Source organism: Cebus imitator, unplaced genomic scaffold (genome assembly GCF_001604975.1).
Source record: "Cebus imitator isolate Cc_AM_T3 unplaced genomic scaffold, Cebus_imitator-1.0 Scaffold4, whole genome shotgun sequence".
Classification (NCBI taxonomy): domain Eukaryota; kingdom Metazoa; phylum Chordata; class Mammalia; order Primates; family Cebidae; genus Cebus; species Cebus imitator.
This window is the reverse complement of record NW_016107319.1, coordinates 10940054-10964875: the sequence shown is the minus strand read 5'-3', so window position 1 is coordinate 10964875 and position 24822 is coordinate 10940054. Positions and strand designations below refer to the sequence as shown.

Genomic DNA, 24822 nt, shown 5'->3' with positions numbered 1-24822 from the left:
GAATGCGGTAGCCTCAACCTCCTGGGCTCAAGCAGTTCCCATCCCATCCCCACCCTGCCCTGGCACAGCCTTCTGAGTAGTTGGGACTACCGGCACACACCACCACACCTGGCTAATTTTTGTTCTTTTTGTAGAGACAATGTTTTACCATGTTGCCCAGGTGGTCTCTAACCCCTAGGCTCAAGCAATCCTCCCGCCTTGGCCTTCCAGAGTGCTAGGATTATAGGCTATGTGTGCTCTGAAAGTGAGAAATGTAAATATCTCTAAACGTTTACCTGACATTATCTGTAAGACTAGAAGTGACCACATTTTCAGCCCAGAAGACACCAACAGGACCTTTAGGCAAATTCACACGTTGAAAAAGCAGCCGTACACTGTTGAAATCAGAATGTGGCAGCATTCCAACTGGAGAAGGAGCATTTGTGAGTTCCCATTATTAATATTACATGCAAAAATCGTCATTCATGCAACATTAGGGTTACAAATGTTCACATGCCAAAATCGAGAAATAGTAGAAAATAAGATTCTCATGGTGACATCTGTTCTCCACTCTAGGACATGTTCGGTAATACAGTGTATGGTTGAAGACCGATTAGTTCTGCAAAGCCTTTGGTATGTAGTGTGATTAAGAACCTGAACCTCAGCATGTGGGGAAGCAGGGGGGTGAGGTGAAGAGGGAGCTGGGCTGTGACTGACTTCCTCCCAGTTAGAATTTTACTGGAGGATCTTAGGCAAGCAATTAGCTTATCCACATCTCAAGTTCTCTATGAACTAGAAGCAATACTATGTCTTCTTGCAGTTCTCCCTGATTCACCAAAGATGAGGCAAAGATTCTGCCAAGGGAAGGTCTCCAAAGACCTTTTGAGGTTGAACTCTTACCATCAAAGTTAGAAGTGGCGGCTTTCTGTCAGGAGGAAGAAAGTGTGTTGGCTAATCCTGTCAACCTGATTAGATTGAAAGATGCAAAATATTGATCCTGGGTATGTCTGTGAGGGTGTTGCCAAAGGAAATTAGCATTTGAGTCAGTGGGCTGGGGAAGGCAGGCGCATCCTAAATCTGGTGGGCACCATCTAATCAGCTGTCAGTGAATATAAAGCAGGCAAAAAAATGTGAAAAGGGGAGACTGGCCTAGCCTCCCAGCCTACATCTTTCTCCTATGCTGAATGCTTCCTGCCTTTGAACATCAGACTCCAAGTTCTTCAGTTTTGAGACTCGGACTGGCTCTCTTTGCTCCTCAAGCTTGCAGACAGCCTATTTTGGGACCTTGTGATAATGTAAGTTAATATTTAATAAACTCCCCTTAATTCTGTCCCTCTAGGGAACCCTGACTAATACAGTAAGGATACAGCGCGCACAGGCAGGGGCTTCTCAGTCTTGTCTATGTGGACATTATTGATATTAAATTACATATGTCATACATCCATGCATGTTTTCTCTCGCCTATAGCTCGTGAAATTTTAATCAAATCCACAAATATTTATTGGCTATTATATTTAAGATCTATGTAAAGAGAGAGGGTAGGAAGAGATGCTTTCAAAGATGGTCAAGTCATAATCCATGAGAAAAATCAACACACAAACAACCTAGAATAATACAGGACCCGTAACTAGAATGTATTGCATTTCCACTCAGGAGTAAGGTAGTCCTGCCATATTTTCCAGTTTATTATTTGATCTTTCTCTAGTTTTATTTGTAGTTGAAATTTTACATTGAATTTTTTATTTAATTTATTTGAATTCCTTTTCAATTTGAACATTGAAATGGAAGGAAGACATCTTTTTAAATATATGTACTTCTTTTGCTCAACTACTTTGGAGTTGAATCATTGAATATTATCCATTACTTAAAAATATCCCAAGCCAGGCGCTGTGGTTTAGGCCTGTAATCCTAGCACTTTGGGGAGGGCAAGACAGACAGATTGCATGAACCCAGGAGTTCAAGATGACAGTGAGCTATGACCATGCCACTGCACTCCAGCCTGGATGACAAAGTGAGACTCTGTCTTAAAAAGTAAACAATAAAAAAAAACTATATGTGTGTGTGTGTATATATATATATATATATATATTCCTAGGCTGTTGAATATATATATTTCTGGTTTGTGGGCCAAAAGTTCATTTCTTACTCTTTCTCAATTCTGAAATGATAAATAGAAGTGGTTTAGATTTTTCATTTATTTATATTGACAGTAGTAATGCCCTTTCTTTTTTTTTTTTCTTATGACAACTGAAAGCAAAAGGATGCCCTAAGTTTCATATACAAATTCAGTAGTTCAAACTCTTTGTCAATAGGATATGCATTTGGAGTAGGAGTAAGTTTGCATCAGACCCTTTACACAGTTAACTCCATTCCATTCTTCAACAGGAACATTTTGTTCAAAGAAGCTAATGAAGTTGTATTTTGATCTGAGACCATGAAATGCAGTGGCACTTGCCACCTAGGAAAGAGAAACATTTTACACATGGTATTGGCCTTCTTAGCACCAGGTCCAAAACGAGGTCACCATCTCATAGAAATCTTGAGGCCAGAAGCTCAGCCTCAAGACTCTCAGTCTTTTTCTACTTTGTCACAGAAAGTAGAGGTTTTTGCCGAGACGAATGACACACCCCGTGGACACGGCTAGAGTTTTATGCAGTATAAGGAAAACTGTAGAGTACATATGCTTCCTAGTTGGGCATTCCAGGTTTAATCCTGGTTCTCCCTCTTACCAGCTATATAAGAAAAAGCTGATTTCTTAATCAATTCTGAGCCTTGATTCGTCTCATCTATAAAATGAGAGTAATAATGAGACCAACCTTAATCTTTTGTTAAGAGGATTAGATGAAATCATGTGAGTAAAACCTGTAGCCTTAGCGTGGTGCTCAGAGTAAAATAAGTGCTAAATAAATCTTAGCTATTCATATGTATAATTCCTCTTTCAGCTACACTTAAATACAAAGTTTTCTCAATTATTAAAGTGTGCATCTATTCAAATTATTGAGAATGATACAATAGAGATGGCCTATTTCACTTATCTAAAAAATAAAATATTTGCCAACTGTGCTATTTGTTATTACTGGTAAATAATTTTCAGAGCTGCCAGTCATTATGGCATACATTCATAGGAAAATACTAATAATCTTTTTCCTCCTCTCCTAGCTAACAAAGCAATATGGTCTAAATGTTTATGTCCGACCATTTCAATTTATACATTAAAATCCTCACCCCTAAAGTGATGCGATTTAGAAGGTGGAGCCTTTGGGAAGGGCTTAGATCTTGGGAGTGGAGCCCTCATTACTAGGATTAGTAGCCCCTATAAAGGAGGCTCTTATTAAAGGCCCCTTGCCTCTTCTGCCATCTGAGGGTAGAGTGGGAAGACAGCTGTCTCTGAGAAAGCAGGGCCTCCCCAGACACTGAATCTGCCAGTGCCTTGATCTTGGACTTCTCAGCCTCCAGAACTGTGAGAAAAACATTTCTGTGGTTTATAAGTCACCCAGTGTTTTGTTATATAGCAGACTGAACTAAGACACAAAGCATTTCCCAATCCTATGTCTGTGATTCCCCACTGGAGGAAAAATGATTACATAAGCCAACAAACAGAAACCCTCACCATATAAAAACATATAACCCTGCCTAGTCAAGTAGGTAGAATTTGTGGATCAAGGAGAAAAACTATGTGTGACCACTGTTGCCTTACAGCTTTAAATCTGCCATTAACTAACAAAAATGTTATAATGTGCTAAAACCCAAGGTCAGGAGAAAGGCAAAGCAGAATAGTTATATTTTCTATTAATACAGAATTCAATAGGTTAGGAGAAGAGAAAGAGGAAGACTGAAAATTTGAAACTGGATGTAGTCACACAAGAATATTGCAGTGTCTGGGAGCTGATAAGGGCTTTAAGGAAATTTAGAAATCTTTAAAGGAATGGTTGATATGATCAAGGCTTGTCCATAAGAAAAGAAGACTAGAATAATTGAGAATACCAGTGGATTCCAATCTTAGTGAAGAGAACTGCAGAATCCCTAGAGGCTTACTTGAATAATATTTGGAAATGACTGTGACTTGAATTTTAAGAAGAAATGTATTCAATATTTTAAAGACTCTATAGGTATGACTCTGTTAGCACATTGCATACTTTCAGGAGTAAATTAACATTAATATTTTAGTATTTTAGAAAGCCTGGATTTACTTTCTAAATTCAGAGTATTTCTAGAATATTAGAGTATTTTAGGATCATTAAATTTTTAATTATAGTGGTCAACTCTTTTCATTTAGTTTATCCCTTTTCCTCACTTATTAAGTAAATATTAATATATATTGAGAACCTAGTTCAACAACAAACAAGGGAAAAGAGGAAATTATTTTATTTCCCCAAACAATGATAATGTTTTTCTTCAAGGTGTTCTCGTATGGGCCTGTACTTTCTATAAATTATAGAAGATAACTTTGGGATTTAAAGATTTACTGTCACCTAATACAGTCTTCAGGTAGCTCTGCACTTGAATGCCTGTTATTTTTCTTCTCTGGGAAAAGTTGAAAGAAATGACTATAAGGGTCTCATTCTGGAGCAAGTGAAAGCTACCTGAAATAAGTTTGATAATTAAAATTTACATAATTGGTGCACAGATTTTTCATACCCAGCAGCTCACCAGATGTAAAGACACAGGAATAGACCAAAGAGGAGTTGGGTAATAGAAATGAGGCAGAGCCTCCAAATTCCACCATTCTGTCTCCAGGCAGGCCCTGGGGGAAGCATTTGGGTTGCCTCAATAAAGCCCTCTTTAGATTTATGTGATCGTGGATGCTTCTTCTTTATGGTTGGTGAATTTACAGCGGAACAAATCGAGATTGTAACAGACAGAAGATCTGTCTCTGGTGAAATAAATTAGAACCATTAGATTTTCCTCTATGGTCTTGTAGTATAATGTAATAAATGGTTGAGAGTATGGGCTTTGTAGTCAGACAGCTTTAGGTTTGGGAAAGGCTATCACTTTCCTGCTAGGTGACCTTGACTTCAACCACCCTGAGCCTGATACTGTTTTTGCGTTTTGTGTTGCTTTGTTTTGTAAAATAGAAATGGTAATAATAGTGTCTAATACATAGTGCTGCTATAAGGTTAAATATTAACATATGTGTAAAATGCATCATATAGTGACTAACGCAATGGTCAATCCTCCATAAATATAAGCTATTGTGTTAACCATGTATTGTCTCCTTAATATATTTTTAACAAATTCTGATTTTGCATAATGGAGATAAACTGCCAAAATTGGATGAAACTATTTATACACTTTAAGTCTTTATCTGTTGGAATCATGTTCAGCTTAACCACAGAGACTTAACCAATTATGGATCTGTTTTTCTCCCATAATAAAGAATTCAGAAATAGGCAATATAAGGCGGTATAGCTGTTTGAAGGAGACAGCGAGGACCCACCATTTAATTTTCTGCTCCCCCACCCTCATCGATGGCTTTCATCTTCGCAATTGAAAGAGAGCTGTGGTACCTCTAGACAGCCAAGAAGCAAGAGTGCAGAGTGAAGGGCAAAAGTCTTTTTCTAAGACTGTCTTTTCTGGGGAGTGGAGGGATGTCAGAGAATCTCTTTGCAGGAACTTCCACCTGTATCTCATTGTCCAGAGCTATGTTTCATGAACAGCCTCTAATAGCAGTGGAAGCTGGTAAGGAAGGTATGTTTTTAACTGGGCACATTGCCACCTTGAAACAAAACAAAAAGCCACATAGTTCTGTTGGACATTAAGTAAACAAACATCAGTTTCTACCACAAAGCCAAGCAAACTTACAAAAAAGACACAATTTTCAGGCCTGATTATTTTTCTAACAAAGATTTATAAATGTCCTCAATATTGGGACATTCTGAGGGCATTTGCTAAGACCTTAAATCCTACCATCATCATTAAGAAGAGAAGTGGTCACTGGTCTGTGTAATGGGGAAAATAATAACCAGATCCTTTAGGCATGATTCTTGAATCAATATTGTCAGTTTGCTTCCATGTTGTAATATCAAATTGGTTGCCATTCAGTACAACAGTCCTGATTTTGGTGATGTGATTATATCATTTATTCAATAAGGTTTTACGGAGGATCCCACTAATCTTGGAAATGTAAGTGTAGGGAAAACATAGAAGCAACATTACAAATTTTCATGCATGGAAATGAACCTTTATTTTCATAAAAGGTTAAGTTATATAGTTTTCTTTTTTAATAAATATTGTTATAATGGCAGGCATCAGTTGGCCTAGATTCTGTCAGTGAGTGTCTACATTTGGGGGCTTAGAGAAGGTCCCTATGGTACTCAAGTTCTATGTGATCAGTCTCGCTGGAAATTAGGGGTACCTAGTTCTAGCCATTTCTGTTACCTGAATAATCGAGGTCCAGTTTTCTACTATTGAATTAAAATGACCTGCATAAAGAACCAGATATAGGAAACAGTTTTTTATGAGAGGATAAGTCAGTCAGTCAGTATTTTTTAAGCTAACTGTTATCCAGCACTAAGCAAAGAAAAAAAAGTAACCCAGTTTTCCTGGGATGATTTTTCAGAAGCACCCATTTACTAAGCAGTTGGCATTGATTTCATATGGCTTAGAGGAACAGGCAGACTGTGGGTCTGTCTCTGCTCTCCCAGAGTCACTAGGCAAGTTACCTGGGTTCTGTAGGCCTCCGTTTCCTTATATGTAAAACAGCAACTTTAAAAAAAAAATGATTGTTAGGATTCCTTCGTGATCTTGGGTTTGGGGCAGGATAGAGATTTAATTACTGTGGAAGCGATTACTTGCAAGTTGTGGGGTGCAAGAACACCTTCTCTCTGGGGTCAGAGAAGCCCTGAAATGTCAGGCTTCATTTTCATCCTCCTGAAAATGAAGGAATTGGATTGGAAGTGTCAGAGTCCTCTACTTGATCTAATGTTCTGTCAAACAGAGTTTGAGAGAACTGCCCCCTGAAGTCTACCAGACGGATTGAATTAATAAAAATTTTTGGATATATGCTTGATGGGTTTCATCTTCCCAGGACCTGAGCATGGACTCTCTGAAAGTAGTAATGCAAAACTCTACTTTGCTAAGTTTGTTAAGCATTAAACTTTGAAATGAGCCCAAAGAAGATCAAGGGTGTTATTTTACATCTAGAACCTCCACCCAGTGTTTCTAACTGAGCACAGATTGACAAAAACTATTTCTTTTTCTTTCTTTCTTTCTTTTTTTTTTTTTTTTTTTGAGACAGAGTCTTACTCTGTCGCCAGGCTGGAGTGCAATGGCCTGGTCTTGGCTGACTGCAATCTTCGCCTCCTGAGTTCAAGCGATTCTCCCACCTCAGCCGCCCAAGTAAATGGTAGTACAGGGTGTGTGCCACCATACCCAGCTAATTTTTGTATTTTTAGTAGAGACAGGGTTTCACTATGTTGGCCAAGCTGGTCTCGAACTCCTGACCTCATGATCCACATGCCTCAGCTTCCCAAAGTGCTGGGATTACAGGCATGAGCCACCGCGCCTGGCCGACAAAAACTATTTCTAAACTCTTCTGTCTTAGCAGTTCATTGAGGTAACACCTTGGCCAGGAGATAATCCTGTATTTTGGGAGAGTGTAATGGTCCTTAAAGGAGAAGTTGGTTACATCGAGACATGCAGAGAGGTGGTCATAGGGAGCCTAGTAAGTCTGTTAGGACTGGCATGAGCAACACTTCCGGCATCTTGTGCAGGGTCACTAGTAGTAAATGAAATGGTGGGACAGGTCACCAGTGCCAGCCATCTGCATTGTGGCTGCTGTTCCAATACAGCTGTGACACTGCAAGATAGATCCTCTGAGCTGGAAATTCTAAAACGGTAGATGTTATCCTAAATTGAAATGACTCTGAAAAAATTAAAAAGGGATATAGAAGAGCTACAAGCACTGGAACAAAGGTATTAACCCCCAAAGAGTCATAAACCACAGCTGGCTCTTAGCTTCACAAGCAGCCCTCAGAAGGTGGTAGCTTGTTTTAAGCAGAGGCCATGCAGAGCCCATGAAACCAAAGGACAGAGCCAGTAGGGATAGAGTCTGACCAGAAAGTTCCATGCCCTCTGCTTTCTGCCTGGAAAATGACCTGGTAGGTTTTAACCTATCCAGGAGTACAGAGGATTTCAGAATTTCAGTTTGAGGTATGCCTCAAAACATTCCAGCCTTGATGATGAAAGAAAGAAGTGATCAAAATACCATATGTCACAATGGAAAACCCAAGCGGCCCCGGAGCCTCTTCTTCAGTAATGAGATTTAGTTGATCTGAACAGTTATTTATGCATTGAGGTCATGTTTTGGCCAATCTTTTGCTTATGGCTGTAGCCAAATAAAGCCTTCTGTCTTAGCATTTCTTTTACCAAAATCAGGTTGAGAGATGGTTCTTTGAGAGGACTCTTTTGTCAGGGAATACAGGGATCTTGTCACACAGTAAAACACGCCAACAAAGCCAAACAATACACAAAACAGTAGGGTCAAATGATGTTAAAATTGAAAGGAAGCAAACTAAAGTCCTTTCCTTTGTCCCTCTCAGTTTTTGAGGTTTTGCTTATTTGTTTGTTTAGTTTTACCAAAAATGCTCCCCAAATGGCAATGAAAAACCCATGGTATTCTTCAGTAATACCATGTTTAAGTCAGGGAGGACTGGCTTTTAGGACTTCCCTATTTGATCTTCCTCTTGTTCCTTCTTTATTCTAAGTTTTGACATGTGACAGTTTCTAACATCTCTGTGCCTGGAAATAGTCTAGGCTTACACTTTTAAGAAGAGAAATGGAGAAAAATGCTAGTGTCTGTGGATTGTTGCTAAATCTGCACATGTCCATTTGTAACCAAGAGTATTCAACTCAGAGCCAAAGAACAGGAAGAAAAGAAAAATCCCTCCTTTGTTTGTAGACCTTGGCATTGACTTCATATGGCTTAGAGGAGCTTGAATGACACTGTGAGTCTGTCTCTGCTCTCCCAGAGTCACTAGCCAGGGGTAATTACTTAGGTTCTCTTGGTCTCAGTTTCCTTATATAAAAAACAGAAGACATTGAACAAGATGATTGTTAAGGTTCCTCCTTGAGCTAAGATTTGGGGCGGGATAGAGACTTAGTTACTATGGAAACCATTGCCCAAGCTGTGCAAGTTGTAGGGTCGTCTGGGGTAGGAGAGGTCCTGGAATATAATGTGTCATTTTTAGTCTCCTGAAAATGAACAAATTGGATCTGAAGATAACTGAGTCCTCTACTTCATATAATGTTTTGTCAAGCATATTTTGATAGAACTCCCTCCTGAATTTTACCAAATGGGTTTAATTAAGGAAAGTTTTTGGAAACATGCTGGATGGGTTTCATCATCCCAGGACCTATGCATGAAATGAGACACGTCCCCTTGGATCACTAGGTTATAAGAAGCAGTTTGCCATGTTGTATTTTGGCCAACTAGTCCTCATCATTATGGATAACAGACCTCAATTAACCATTAACAGGAAGAGCTGAAAACCTTGTTTTGGGATTGCTAGGATGGGATCCTTCTCCTTACACTGCATTCCTATTTTTCTAGCTGTACTCTAAGGACAAAAGTGCTTAATGCTATACATCTATTTGCTTTATTTAAAACAAAAACAAAACCTATATAAGGAAGAGGAAAAGCTCAAATGACATTCAAGGCAAACATCATAGGTGAAAAATAGAGAGAAAACCATCTGATCACATAATACCAAGTAGCCAGGAATTTATGGAAGCAATTTATGGTTATCCCACAGATCAGAATATAAGAATGTGAAAAGAAATAAAATGCTTTATAAGAGACAAAATCCTATGAGACTCTGTACAAAAAAGAGGTTATCATTAGACAAGTATTTCTAAAAGAAATGAAGAAAATCTTAAGTATACATTCAAGCCACTTAAAATAATGAAACAAATGTTAAGGGATATGAGAATCAAGATGAAGAAGAGCAAAAATTTAGAAATAGTACCCATACTCCAAGCTGTTTTGTGACTTTGGAACTAACTTAAAAGCAGTCATTGATATGTGCACTTTTCTGCTACATGTATTATGCTTCATAAAAAGTTTTTTAAAAGAAAATTTCTGAATAATCTAAAAGAAGCTTTTAAAGTTTTTCTTCCCCAGCAGAAGAAAATAATTCAGATGGAAATGTGTTCAGATGGCTGTACACTTGTTGCTGTTGATAATAAATGTGTAGAATTTTTCACAGAATGGTAGGGGGGACGGTTTGGGAATTAAAGCCTGTCAAAAGGTGGAACCTAATGTTCAAAGTTCTAAAACCAAGAGGAACCATAGGAGGGGCTTTCAGTTAAGAATGTTACAAGTAATAGAAAATCTAACTAGCAGTGGCTGAAACAAACAGGGACTTATTTTCCTCACAAAACAAGAAGTCCAGAAGTGGGTGGTTTCTGGCGTTCATTCAGCTACTGAGACATGCCATGGAGGACTGGATTAGTCAGTTCTTGCAGTGCTATAAATACCTGAGACTAGGTAATTTATAAAGAAAAGGGGTTTAATTGGCTCACACTTCCATAGGATCTATAGGAAGCATGATGCTGGCATCTGCTCAGCTTCTGGGGTGGCCTCAGGAAACTTTTGGTTATGGTGGAAGGTGTAGGGGAAACAGGCACATGTTACATGGCCAGAGCAGTAGGAAGAGAGAAGGGGAAGGTGCTGCACACTTTTAAAAACTCAGATCTCATGAGAACTCCACTCCCATGACCCCATCACCTCCCACCAGGCCCCACCTCCAACACTGGGGATTACAATTTGACATGAGATTTGGGCAGAGACACAGATCCAAACCATATCAAGGACCTATACTTTTCTCATCCTTCTCTTTCTCCGTCCTTGGCAGTTGGCTTTTGTCCACATGCCTCATATTCAGAGTCCCGGCTATTTCCTCTGTGATCAAGGCTGGAAAAGAGAAGAGGGCCAACACCAGTCATATCTTTCATTTTATCAGAAAAGCAGAAGCCTTCTCAGGACTTTGGCACATGGCTGCCCCAGCTGCTTCCATGGCGGGAGAAAGCCAGGGATAAGGGAAGTTGAGAATGACTGTTGGGTTAACTGACAAATGGCAACTGCCAGAGTTTGTCATAAAGAAAATCATCTTGTAGCTTGATGCTGTTGGGAAGAGGTAAGAATTTGGAGCCTTTGGGAGTATAGCTCAGGACTGCAAACATTTCTACAAGTAGAATCATAAAAGCGGTTAATGAATTTAGTAAAAATAGCGATTCGAAAGGCAGGTAGCCTGATTTTTCATTCTGAATTGGCCATAGGCCTTAATGAATGTTAATAAATTTTTAGTCTTTCCCACTATAAAATAAGGATAATGTCTATTCTCTGCCTCACTTGAACCCTTTTATTCCGTCATTCACTTATTCAACAAATATTTACTAAGCACCTCTTATGTAGCAGAGATTGTGTGAATGCTGAGGATACACGAATAAATAATGCAGAACGCTTTCCCCAGGGGAGGGAGGCCAGGGAACGTGTTGACTGAGCACTGCTTCATGTTGGATTGTGCGGGGTGCCTTATATGCAGAAGATGTGTGTGTGTGTGTGTATGTGTGTGTGTGTGTGTGTGTGTGTGTACGTGTACATGTGTGTGTGTGTGTGTGTGTGTATGTGTGTGTGTATGGCTTATAGAAGCTATGTAAGCAAGTAATATAATAGGTAAAGTGGTACAACAGAAATATTCATGAAAGTGCCCTGGGACAGAGAAGGGAAATGTCTAACTCTACCTTGAGAACTGGGCAGGGCTTCCCTGAAAAGATGAAATCTGAGGTAGGGCTTGAAATTGAGTCTGAGTTTGTTGTACAGAACTGGTTGGGGGAAGTAGCTTTTGGTGGAGAAACAGTTGATTTAAAAGCAATGACACTTAAAAGGGAATTGTTTGTTCCTGAAAATTCAAGCAGTCTACTCTGCCAAGCATTCGGGTGGTGGGAGGTGGCCAGAGCCAGACCATGAAGGACTCAGAAGCCAGAAGTTTGGCCTTGGGGAGCCATTGGCATACAGGACAAGACGTGATGAGATTTGTGCCTCGGAAAGATCATTCTGGAATCTGTGAGGTGAGGAGGGGCTGTTGGAAGGGAGAGAATCTGGGAGCAAGGAAGCTGTTTTGAAGGATTTAGCCACAGTGTTGGTGAAAGATGGTGACACAGTTAAGACAGCGAGGTCCAGAAAGATCTATGTAAGTACATCAGCTTCTGGTGACTGATTGGATGTGTTGAAAGGGAGTCAGGGGAGGAGTCAAAAACAGTTTCTAAAGTTTCTCACATGACACTTGGGTGGCATCATTCACAGGAGATGCGGGAGAGTGTGGCATCTGCAGAGCCCTGTTTCAGCTTCATCTCAGCTCCTAGAACAAGGAGCAGGCCTTTGCTTCAGGTCTTGTATTGCCGCGGTGATACTCCTCTCCGCACTTCCTCTCCCTCTGGGCCCCACCCAGCTGTGATTTCGAGGTCTTGTTCTCAGTTAAGGCTCCAAATGGCCTGTGGTTGCCTCGTTCCTATGTGCAAAATGAAAATGGATGGCTGTAGCAAACGCAAAGATGGGATGGGAGGGCAACGATCCCTAGATAAGGCTTTGAGTTGGATGTGGGGCAGTGGCTGAGCAGTCATGGGTGCCCCGTGGCAACTGCCTGCCTCACTTCGGCTCCGGGTGTTCATCCCACTCAGCTGCAGCACAACCTCGGTAGCTGTCATCATTTTCCAAGCCAGTGGAGGCAGTCAGACAGTTCATGATGCTTCAACTTCTCCAGTACATGACTGATACTTGAAGGAATTATTAAGATGCTTATTTATTTATAATTGCATCTGCTTGTTTGGCATTTGACCCCATTCATTCCTTCTTCTTGTGAATGTATTAGGAGACCCTGTACCCTCTTGACTTCTCCTTATAATTATTACTGTTACCGTTCTTTGAAGCACTGTTTTGAGTATACACTTAAAAGGGGCTACTGATATACTGAAATTCACTGCACAGCTGAAATGCCCACTGCTTGAACTCAAGGACAGCCGTCTAAGAGTGGTTCTTATCCTCATAAGTTCAACTGCCTTTTTTTTCCACTTTCCTTTCCCCCACATTTCTGGCCTCTTTCCCTTTAAAGATTTCTACATTCCTACTTTCATTAGAGCAGCTCTTCTCCCTGAGGCCCCAAGCGCTATGTTTTAACAAACACAGATAAATCAATTCATGTGCTTTATCAGTGTTGGAATTGCTGGCAGGTGCCTCACAGTGAACAGTATGGCAATTTCACCATCATCTCCTCTCCTCCCCTTTCCAGACATACATTCATACTTGTTTCTTCTTCTCTTAGATTACCCTATCTGACAAATCATTCAAATGAAGAATGATCCCATTAATTTATCCACATAGAAGTAGAAGCTTGTATTTGGGAAGCAGTTTCAACCAAATTGTGTGAAATAAAGTTCTTTCTTCTGATGTTATCAGAAGACCCGTGTTGTGAGCATTTTCATCTGCTTGGATTATGAGAAGTTCTTACCACCATGTAATCATCACCACATGGTGTCCAGTGCTATAATGCAGTACTGTGCTTGAAGGAGATTTGCAATGATTCACTAAGGTGATAGACAAGATATTAACTTACTGTGTCCATTGTCTTGGTCTTCAAAGTGAGGGGAAAGGCCTATCAGTGGCTCATTCAAGTGTCCTTTTAGAAGTGTCTTCTTCCCTCTTTCTGGTGTTCTCTGTCACCTGTTTTATGGCATTACCGTAGAATGAATGTTTGTGTAATCTGGTACAATTCCACAAGAAGAAACATGGATCAGAAAATTAAAGGTAATCCTAAGGATAAGAATGAGAAAACAAAAGCTCTTTAAGATGATTAGAGAATATATTAAAGTCCATTTATTTCGTTCACAACTATGAACTATGGGTAGATAATTTGTGACACTCACTGTTTTCCCTAATTTGAGACCTTTGGGGAAATTCTGGTTCATTCTCGCATTAGGGAATTTTCTGTGGCACAGTGTGTGGTAGTCATCACTGAGTCTACTTAACAGAAGTTCCTCATTAAGGATTTTGCACAAACTGTGATGAAGAGCAAAGCTTTCTTGTTAAAGAGAATGAAACCATGTTTCCTTTCAAGGGACTGAACCATTTCTTTTCCCCTCAGAATCTGAGATTTACAATTCTTTTCCTTTTTTACTTTTTTTTGAGACAGCATCTCACTGTGTCACCCAGGCTGGAGTGCAGTGTCACCATCTTAGCTCACTGCAACCTCCACCTCCCAGGTTCAAGCAGTTCTCATGCCTCAGCCTCTGAAGTAGCTGGGGTTACAGGCACCTGCCTCCATGCCCAGCTGATCTTTGTATTTTTAGTAGAGACGGAATTTCAACATGTTGGCCAGGCTGGTCTTGAACTTCTGAGCTCAAGTGATCTTCCCGCCTTGGCCTCCCAAAGTGCTGGGATGACAGGTGTGAGCAACCGCGCCCGGCCTACAGTTCTTTATTTACTGTCTTGTGGCAAGAGCCTACATTTCTGGAATTTTAACAGGCAACTCATTTAACAAATGTTTATTGAGTATCTGCTGTACACTCGGCACAGTGCTGTCAACCTACTAGAGGGTTAGTTGGCTAAAGACCAAATCTTCAAATACTGAAGATTTGACTGGAGTCGGAATCACTTGCCACTGCAGCTTTCAAGAATGGCCTTCTTAGAGACCGGAAGTGAGCAAGAAAACCAGTTGCAGAGACTAATTTGTAGTTGATAGGCACAATCTTCAGAGAGATGTCTTGGCTGAAATCCTGAATGTCGACTAACATAAAATGTATTTTTGTTGCCTTATTTCTCATGATGCTTTGTTCTTTTGACCCAGAAACAGAAAAGATAGTCCTAGAGGCAGGAAATGGATTGCCATCCTGGAAATTCAATGACCAGCTTTTTCCCTGTGACGTGTGTGGGAAAGTGTTTGGCCGACAGCAGACATTGTCCAGACACCTCTCGCTGCACACAGGTGAGTGAGTGGGGCCTGGGCTGTCAGCCCTCTGTCCTCTATACCAACTTCTCTACTCCCCAGAAGCTGAGTTTCTCTAAGAGAGGCATTACAGGAAGTGCTGGGAATGTGTTTATCTGGACCTTTTCAAGCCATTTTGCCTGGCATGTTTAAGGAAGACCTTGGAAAGACTTTTTTATTTGTATTGAAAGGACTCATTGAGTTCTGATGAGAAAATATACACGATTTAGGTTTATTCAGGTAAAATTCCTAAACTCTGTGAAGAATGTATTGATCTCATCTTGAGAGTGCAGGATGGGGACACACTCCATCTTACTGGTTTCATCTTATTGTGGTGGGTGGGAGCAGCGGGGGAAAAGGCACCTTGGTAGAGAAACAGCTTCTGCCTTTATTTACATATAATCCTGGAGAAATACAGTTGGTTCTGAAAGTTGGGAAAGGGAAGGCAACCAAGTTAACGAGGAGAAATAAATAGTAACTTAATCCACACAGCAAAAATAAGTGAAGACAAAAAGACATAAGGTAAAATCAATAGTAAACATAAAGCAAGATGGAAATAATAAAATCGAACATTTCCATTTTTTACATTGAAATCAGGTTTTTAAATAATCCNAAAAAAAAAAAAGAAATAAAAATAAAAATAAATAATAAAATAATTTTAAAAAAAGAAAAAAAAAGAAATCTGGCCCTGTCTGTCAGCATCTGCTTGAGACAGCGCACCTCTTGAAGTAGTCAAAAAAGTCCAGCCCACCTCGACTCACACCATCCTTGGAGCTCACCCCAGCCACAGAAAACCACCTTTTTCTGCAACAGCCCAGTTCCAGTCCCAGGGCAGGCTCTCATTGGCCCACTTGGGTCACATGGTCATACTGCAGCCAATCCCCATCTCTGGGAAATGAAGTTATTTGATTGGCCAAGCCTGGGCCACGTGATACATAATGGAGGGAGCAGGCCAGTCCTGCGGAAGCACGTGGCCTGAAAGTGACAGATGAGGTGATTTTCAGCACCTGAAGGTGGAGGGGAAGGGGCGCCCCCGGAGAGAGGCACAGCCGTGTCAAAGACCTGGAGCCTGGGCAGAGGGGGAAAAAAGCAAGGGGTCTCCTCCAGGAATTCCAGACAATGCCCTGGGCACTGGGTGCCTGCAGGAAACAGATTCTGAGCGCGCACAAGAAGTGGGCTCAGAATGAGGACCAGGTGAGCAGCGGCAAAGGAGGGGCCCGAGTGGTGATTCCAGCCGGGGAGAGTCCCAGTGGCCCATGCTGGTGCCCAGGGACAGATGGACAGCCCCAGGGACCGAGGGGTCCAGGGATCTGTGGGGCAGGGGAGAAGAGGCTCCACCCAGTCCATGCAGGAAGTTGAGGTGTCCTGGGACCACGTGTCCAGGCCTGAGGGATCATGGGAGGCCACTGACAGGACACAAGCTGCTTTGGGACATTTCTTTTTAAATTAGATTGAATTACCAAAGCAGCTTTACTGAGGTATAGTTGAAGAAATGTACATATGTAATATTTGCTTTTTTTTTTTTTTTTCTCTCTCTCTCCTTCCTTCCTTTCCTTCTCTTTTTCTTTTTCTTTTTTTTTTTTTGAGATGGAGTTTCACTCTTGTCTCCCAGGCTGAAGTACAATGGCTCGATCTCAGCTCACTGCAACCTCTGCCTCCCGGGTTCAAGCGATTCTCCCGCCTCAGCCTCCCAAGTAGCTGGGATTGCAGGCATGTGCCACCACGCCCGGCTAATTTTATATTTTTAGTAGAGATGGGGTTTCTCCATGTTGGCCAGGCTGGTCTCAAACTCCTGACCTCAGGTGATCCGCCTGCCTCGGGCTCCCAAAGTGCTGGGATTACAGGTGTGAGCCACTGCTCCTGGCTAATTTTTGTGGTTTTAGTAGAGACGGGGTTTCACCACATTGGTCAGGCTGGTCTCAAACTCTGCCTGGGGTTCCCAAGGTCCTTGGATTACAGGCATGAGCCACCACACCCAATCCAATATCTGCAATTTGATGAGTTTGCACATATGCAGTCACCACACTCAAGATGACAGACCTACTCATCCTTCCCAAGGTCCTTTGTGTGCCACCATTTTTATTCTTTTGTGATCAGAACCTTACTGTGAAATCTACCCTGTGAACAGAGTTCGAACTGCATGGTACTGTACTGTTCACTGTTAAAACGGCAGATCGAGGCATTCCTGAACCCTCAAGGCTGTAAGACTGCAGAGGAAATGGAACCTAACGGACCCACATCTGAACGTCAGTCTCCCCTCTCATCCTGACGCTGCCTCAAGCAGGGGGTCTAGTCTGAAAAGCAGAGTTGGGGGACTTGGCTGACCCTTGTCAGGGTCCAGGCAAGGGCAGGGGAATGTACAGAGCTGGGACCCCGCCCGACGGGGACCCCAGGAGCCTCTGAGCCTCAGCAGCCGCCCCCTCCACCTACACCAGGTGTCTTAGGCTGAGCTCCCAGCCTCCTCCTAGGGACATCCAGAGGACAGAGGTGGGACAGTAGGGAATAAAAATTGGGGGTGGGGAGGCAGCCCTCCACATCTTCATCCCCACTTCTGCCAATCCCTCAAGCTGTAGAGCCCCGATGCGGGGTGCAGTACCCCAGATATGCTGTCCTGGCAGGGCACAGGGGCTGCAGGTACACTTTCTATAGAACTCAGTGCTAACTGTGCACTCCCTGCTGTATACATTCTCTACAGGATGCTGTGACTGCTGTGTGCACTCTTCTGAAGGTGCCATATCTACTGTATACACTTTGCAGGGCAGAGTCTAGTATATGCATTTCTGCAAGATGCAGCGCCTGCTGTATACCCTTCCTGCAGAGCATAGTGCCTGCTGTCTGCACTCCTTGAGGACGTCTGTGGGCTGACATCTGGGAATGAGGCACATCTGAGGAGGATGAGGTTGTCTTAATGACACATGCCCTGGGATTTTTTTTTTTTTTTTTTTAGAGGCAAGGTCCACCTCTTTCACCTGGGCTGGAGTGCAGTGGTGTGATCATGACTCACTGTAACCTTGACCTCCTGGGCTCTAGCAATCCTCCCACCTCCTCCCAAGTAGCCGGGACTCCAGGAGCATGCCACCACACCTGGCTAGTTTTTTTAAAAAATTTTGTAGAGATGGAGTCTCGCTATAATGCCCAGGCTGGTCTCGAGCTCCTGTCCTTAAATAATCTTCTCACCTCAGCCTCCCAGAGTGCTAGGATTACAAGTGTGAGCCACCACGCCCAGTCAGAGATTTTCTTTTATATTTAGAAGCACTAATAATATAGAAGTGACCTGCTGGGTAAAGACTTTTAGATACTTACAATTCCAAGGCATTACCATGGTCCCCATTTGAAATATGACTTGAACCATTCTTTCCTTGATACCTTCAACCGATTCTTGCATGGTGTTGGGACTTCTTTTTTTGAAAGCGATTTGGGCTTTTTCCTGTTTCTTTACCTGCAGAGGAAAGAAAATACAAATGCCACTTGTGCCCCTATGCTGCTAAGTGCCGTGCAAATCTGAACCAGCACTTGACTGTCCATTCCGTGAAGCTGGTGAGTACAGACACCGAGGACATTGTCAGTGCCGTCACCTCTGAAGGCAGTGATGGGAAGAAGCATCCTTATTACTACAGGTGAGTTGCAGATGGAACATGCTAGTCTGCCTTTCTCAGACTCTTGGCTTCAACACTTTCTGCCGTCTGCTGTGGACACACATCACCAAGCCCTTTTTCTCAATCATAGCCTGGCCTTCATTTTAGTAATTTCTTTGCTTAGATTGAGCCCTGCAGTTGCACAGACTCCTCTCTTGACTTGGATGTCCCTGGTAGTATTAGTTGAAAGAGAAATGGTTTTAGAGGTGGCTCTCTGGGGTGGAGCTCCAGACAGTGACTGGGCTATGGGGATGATGAATTTTTAGGTCTGTTCAGCTCAGAATCTCCAACCTTTGCAACTGAGTGTGTTTCTGCTCCCTAAGAATTGTTTAAAAAAAAAAAAAGCTGAGGAAATGTAAATCTGAGAACCCCATAGAAATAGCCCAGAAGGTGTTACATATTTCCCCTCCATTGTATCATCCTTTAGTACTTGGATTTTACGTTTCGTTTCTGTATTCGATCATGAATCAATATTGGTTTGGTTGCCATAAAACCCCCAAGTTTCAGGCTGTCTGTCAAATCTTGCCCTATTGATATGCCATACTGATTGATGGAAACTTGCTTTTGCAGGAAATGTCTCTAGCGATGGGCGGCTTCTATCAGAAGTTGTCCCAGACAAAATAGCCTCTTGCTTGGATTGCCATACAACAAACTGTATGTGCTGTCATTGCAACTAGGGAAGGTTTCCAGAGCCAGAGAGAGGCTTCTGGGCTGTGAGGTGCTCTCCAAGTTTATCAGTGGACCAGCACCACTAAATACCTTGGCAACGCTACCCCGTGTCTCTTCACCCAAAGGAAATCAGTTAGGTGATGTGCGGCATCTGGAATCCATAGTTTTTCATTAACTTTATGATTATTTAGCATCATTATAAGACCTATGTGATTGTTACATGATGCTGGCCCTTAGTCTCTTTGGCACACTGACTACTTTAGAGGCAACCCAGAAAGCAGAGGCTTTTCTAATGCAAAACCTTTTGGTGGAGAGACAAATGTTTTTAAAATTCCAGTTTTCTCGAGTGTACTGTGTATAAATGGGCAGCCCACATTTAGAAGTATGTGTCACTCTTTTCTCTCACCCTTTTTTACCCTTTCATGTAGTTGTCACGTGTGTGGATTTGAGACCGAGCTCAATGTCCAGTTTGTCAGCCACATGTCACTCCACGTGGACAAGGAGCAGTGGATGTTTTCGATCTGCTGTACTGCCTGCGACTTTGTCACCATGGAGGAAGCAGAGATAAAGACTCACATTGGCACCAAGCACACAGGTGACCATTCCTGTCTGTCCTTCTCACACTCCTCCTCCATCCCCTGCACCCCAGAGCACCTGCCACCTGGCTGAAGCATCCCCACTGCCCTGAGACATTGCCCTTTCCTTCCATGGAAGGAAGGACTTTCCCAAGGCATGAGAGTCACGTTTCCCTGCAGTCATCACACTGTTTCCTGGCAAGGCCTGGGACTCACTGCTCTGAAAGACTCCCAAGTTCAGATGCAGTAGAGAGGGGCTGAGCTCTTTGCTTGTTGCTCACCCTGGTCCTCTTCCTCATCACCATATGTAACAATCTATCAGTGCCTCAGCCTTACATCTTGGCACCCTGGATCTCATTGAAGTCCCATAGCAACCCTCTAAGGTGAATACTATTGTTATCAAACTGTATAGTACAGGTGAAAAAACAGGCTTAAGAGAGGTGGGGTATTCCCTCCAATGTCAGCAATTAGGAGTTGCTGTCGTCACTAGTTTCAGTCACTAGTGAAACTCAGCCCAGAACAGTTTTCACTCCAGGGCTTTCTCTCTGTATCATTGCTGTTCTGACAACCCCAAGAAACACTTGGCAGAGCTTTGAACCTGTTTTCCTGTGCCAGGCACTGCACACCTACTTCTGTAGGCTTTGCTCCTCTCCAGTGAAACTGCAGCCCTGATGCTCTCCTTAATGACGCATGGCGTGTGTGTTCAGGGCCAAATAAAACCAGATTCTCCTGAAACAAACCCATCACTGTCTAGGCCACAGCCAAGCCTCCACTAGTGCTCGCCTGTTGTTTAAGCCTCTTGCCATTCTGGTTAACTTCTTCCGTTTATTGATGTTAACGTTCTGACTTCACCGTGCAATTATACTCTCACAAGCGGTGGTTACAGATGATACCAGCATGGAGTCATTAAGTGAGAATGAGGAGGAGCTCCCCACTGCATTTGCAGGGCTTACAAATTAAGAGCTGATGTTGCTGACTGCCAGCCCTGGGTGTTGGGTCAGCCCCTCACATCATCAGCACTTGAAGGATTTGGGAAGGGGAGTTTCCCTGACAGTTGTGCTGACGATGTGCACGGCAGAGAAGGATCTCTCTGTGCTTCTCCGGCCACTTTGGCTCAGTGATGCCAACAGCAATAAAAGCTTGTTTTTGTCAGTAAATTGAGCAGCTATGACTTGGAGGTCTGCAGAGAGCCGTTATGCTGAGTGAGAAGGTGCCATTTTTATAGTCAGTTCTCTGACTGTAACCACATTAGCCTGTGGGCAGCAGGTGAGCTGGGAAACCCATGTTGAAGACAAATTAAATTCAGCATTTCTGGAGTGGCTAATGGAGGAAAAGGCCAACCTCTTTTCCATTACCACTGGCTTTTCAGATAGTCTTTTTTTTCTCCTTTCTGTTAACCTTTGTTCTAACCCTCTTTAACCCAAAGTATACCTGAACCCAGCTGAAAACCTTCCTCCCTCCCATCCTGCTCCAAGTCTCCCTCCTCGCCCATCCCACCATAAGTAAACCATAGAAACCATATGGCTAGGAGGAAGCTGGACTTGTCATCACTAAATTGTCATGAGTGGAAACTTCACAGCTAACCAGCGCAAACACGTACCTGGTAATTACCACAGGGAATGAACACAGCTCTTGTTCTCTCTGATGTATCAGGGCTTAGGGCTCATTGTCTAGCAGGAAAGAATATTCTTGTTCATTAGTACAGTCACCCAAGAGTGAAATGCATTAAAGAATTTTCTTTTTTAATTCAGTGGAAGCCTTTAATGCTGCTGCTCTAAGAATAAGGTTAAAACCTATTTTATAAGCCAAGGCCCTGTAACCTTTTTTCAAAAGGGGCAAATAGTAAATATTTTAGGCTTTCAGGTCATACAGTTTCTGTCACTACTACTGAACTTGGCTGTTGAAACTTGAAAGTATCGTAGACAATATGCAAATATGTGGGCATGGCCATGTTCCAATGAAATTTTCTTTACAAAAGCAGGAGGCTCATTTGAGCCCAAGGACTACAGTTTGCTGACCCCTGTTATAAGCTAAAGGTCTCACAGCAAAGGTTTCCAGTATTTAGTGTAGTTTTGACATGTTTGAGTTTGACTCTCAAACAGATCAATCTAAATTTGTAAATTAGTAAGTTAGATTATTGCAAAGTTATGATATAAAGCAATATATATGTTACATGACATATATAGCAATATGTATTCCCAATAACCGGGAGCTTGTCTAAGTCACTGCTGTATCTCAGCACCTGGAACACACCCTACATAGTACAAGTGGGGACTCAATGTTCCTTCAGCGAATGAATATATTTGTGTACAAGCTCATCTACAAACATTTGTGCATGCTAAGTAAGAAAACTACTTAGACGTGGCCCTTGCTTGAACCTTAGAGTCCTAGTGACTTATTTCTGTAACCTATGTGGAGGTTACTTGACATGGAGGAAAGCACACACTGAATCCAGGTTCTAGACCCCGTGGTACCATAAGTAGTATTGTGAATGTAGGACCTCAGTTAACTTCTCTGAGCCTCCATATGTTCCCTATATTTTCAGATGTGCAGGAGATGCCCTTGGGCCTAAGATTCTCTAATTCTATGAGCCTTGTTCTCTAATTTGATTTTCCTATCTTAGGAAAAGACACCTACTATTTCAGTACCTTAGGAAATCTGCCACACTGTCTTGTTACCTAAGTGAAGTTGTGATCTACAGGATGAGCTCTAATCAACAGCACGCATTTTGTGTAGCCTCCTGCAGAACCCGTGCCTTCTCACATTTTCTTATGGGTTGCTGTGACTCCAGGCATGCCTGTGAGTGGGATGTTAAGGGAGTACCTGAAGAACTGTCCTCTCATTAGGTGTTTCCCCATAGTGACCCCTCCTCACCTTCTTTCTCCCACCATCTGGCATCTTGTCCCTGAAGAGAGTATCAACAAGTGGGAAACATCCCCTCTGGTGCTTGTGACTTCTTCAATGCAAATTTTACTGCAATTTCTAAATGTTGCAATAAATGGCATTGAGGAATCTGAATGGCTATTTGGAAAATACAGCTATCAGTACCTCACCTCACATTGACTCAAAATAAATTCCAGATAACTTACAGAATCCACGTTAACAAATCAGCCCTAGAAAAGCCTGAAGAAAATAGAATATTTATCAAACTCACAGAGCAAGAAGGATTTGTCAAAGCTTATGTGATAAAGCGCAGATGAAAACAGTCGAGAGATTTGACACATAAAAATTTCTTCAGTTTGCAAAATAACAGAAAAAGAGAAGCAAAACCAAAACCTCAGTCTAAAAAAAATGTGTTTACAAAAATGACAAAAGGTTAACCTATTTACTACACAAAATATTCCTATAAACTGTTAAGAAAACCTTTAGGCCTCTAAGTGAAGAATTAGCAAAGGATATGAGAACGTGAGCCTCAATTCACAGTGAAGGAAATAAAAGCTAACCACTTACCATAAGGAAACACATGCAGCCTCACTGGCAGTCCAACTGAAGCTCAAGGCTTATATTCCACCTGTTAAGTTAGGAGAGCATTTGATGTTAATTCTCACTGTTGCTGGGATGACGCTGACACTCACATTGCTGTCGCCCAGCAGAGTGGTAAACTGTTTGGAAACTAATTAAGCTGTTTATACCAAGAGGCTTAAAATGTAATGCCCTGTGACCCAGTAATACAATCTCTGGGTATTTATTCATGGGAAAATATTCAATCAGTGAAATATTAATTTTAACTTTAATTTTAAGGAACTATTTAAGTAAAGTAAGTCCCCTCCATGGATATAATACTGCCATTTAAAACAACAGAAATATTTTCATGAATTTTTTTGAGAGTCAACTATGTACAGATATCTAAAATAGCATGGGAAAATACAAAGCATTAGTTATTATTATATTTTATAAATATTATGTATGTTTTATAATAGAATAATAATATTTTCTATAAAGCTTACCATGATCCAGACATTGTTCTTAGTGATTTACGTATAAAAACCTATTTAATTCTCAAGACAACCATATGAGGTAAGTGCTGGTATTATCCCCATTTTATAGATGAGATAATTGAGGCACAAAGTTAAGTATCTTGTCCAAAGTCATACAGCTACTAAGTGGTGGAGGTGGGATTCAAACTCAGATATTCTGATCTGTTTTTTATTTTTATTATTTATTTATTTGTTTTGAGACAGGGTCTCACTCTGTTACCAAGGCTGGAGTGAAGTGGCACGATCTTGGCTCACTACAACCTCCACCTCTCGGGTTCAAGCAAATCTCATGTCTCAGCCTCCTGAATAGCTAGGATCGCAGGTGTTGGCCACCACGCCTGGCTTACTTTTTGGCATTTTTAGTAGAGACGGGGTTTTGCCATCTGGCCATGCTGGTCTTGAACTCCTGGCCTCAAGCAATTCACCCGCCTCAGCCTCCCAAAGTGCTGGGATTACAGGCGTGAGCCACTGCGCCCAGCCTGGATATCTAGAGTCCTTATTCTTAACCTTAATGGCAACAATTTAAAAATAGAAGTGCTTACTTTTTTAAGAATGAAAAGAAGTGCACTAAAATCTAACCATGTCTGTATTGACGCAACAAGATGATTGGTAATTTTTTATGGTTTCAATTTCCTAATTTGTGCTGTTTTAAGTTGTGCAATACTTAGGGGTTTTGTTTTGTTTTGTTTTTTAAGTTCTCTTCAGCTGGTTGTCCAATGTGTGAGGTTGCATCACCTGTGCACAGGTGTCCTTCACCAAGATCTTTGCGATGCTGAAGAAGGTAAATGACCACTTGGGTCACAGCCTTGGACTTGACTGGCAAGAGCATCCTGGCTGTCTCCACAGACATAGCAAAACAAGATGAGGTCAGAAACGGAGGAGGCTGTTTGGACTAGGGATTACACATTGGGCAAGCTGGGCTGCATCACAGAGTGGCTGGCACAGCACATTATATCTTTATAAATTTATTAGTTTAAGTATTTCTGCCTGGTGCCGTAAGCCTGAGGGT

The 24822-nt window shown here is 41.9% G+C and overlaps 1 protein-coding gene across 8 annotated transcripts in view; it reads left to right on the top strand.

The window, feature by feature from the left end:
- Nucleotides 1-24822, top strand: part of ZNF827 (zinc finger protein 827) — a 183544-nt gene that overhangs the window by 146670 nt on the left and 12052 nt on the right. For all 8 annotated transcript variants that reach the window (XM_017534708.2, XM_037740573.1, XM_017534725.2 and 5 more), the window contains exons 9-11: nucleotides 14820-14957; nucleotides 18403-18574; nucleotides 19690-19856. In XM_017534708.2, the coding sequence (XP_017390197.1) occupies nucleotides 14820-14957; nucleotides 18403-18574; nucleotides 19690-19856 (477 nt within the window). The remainder of the gene's footprint in view (nucleotides 1-14819; nucleotides 14958-18402; nucleotides 18575-19689; nucleotides 19857-24822) is intronic.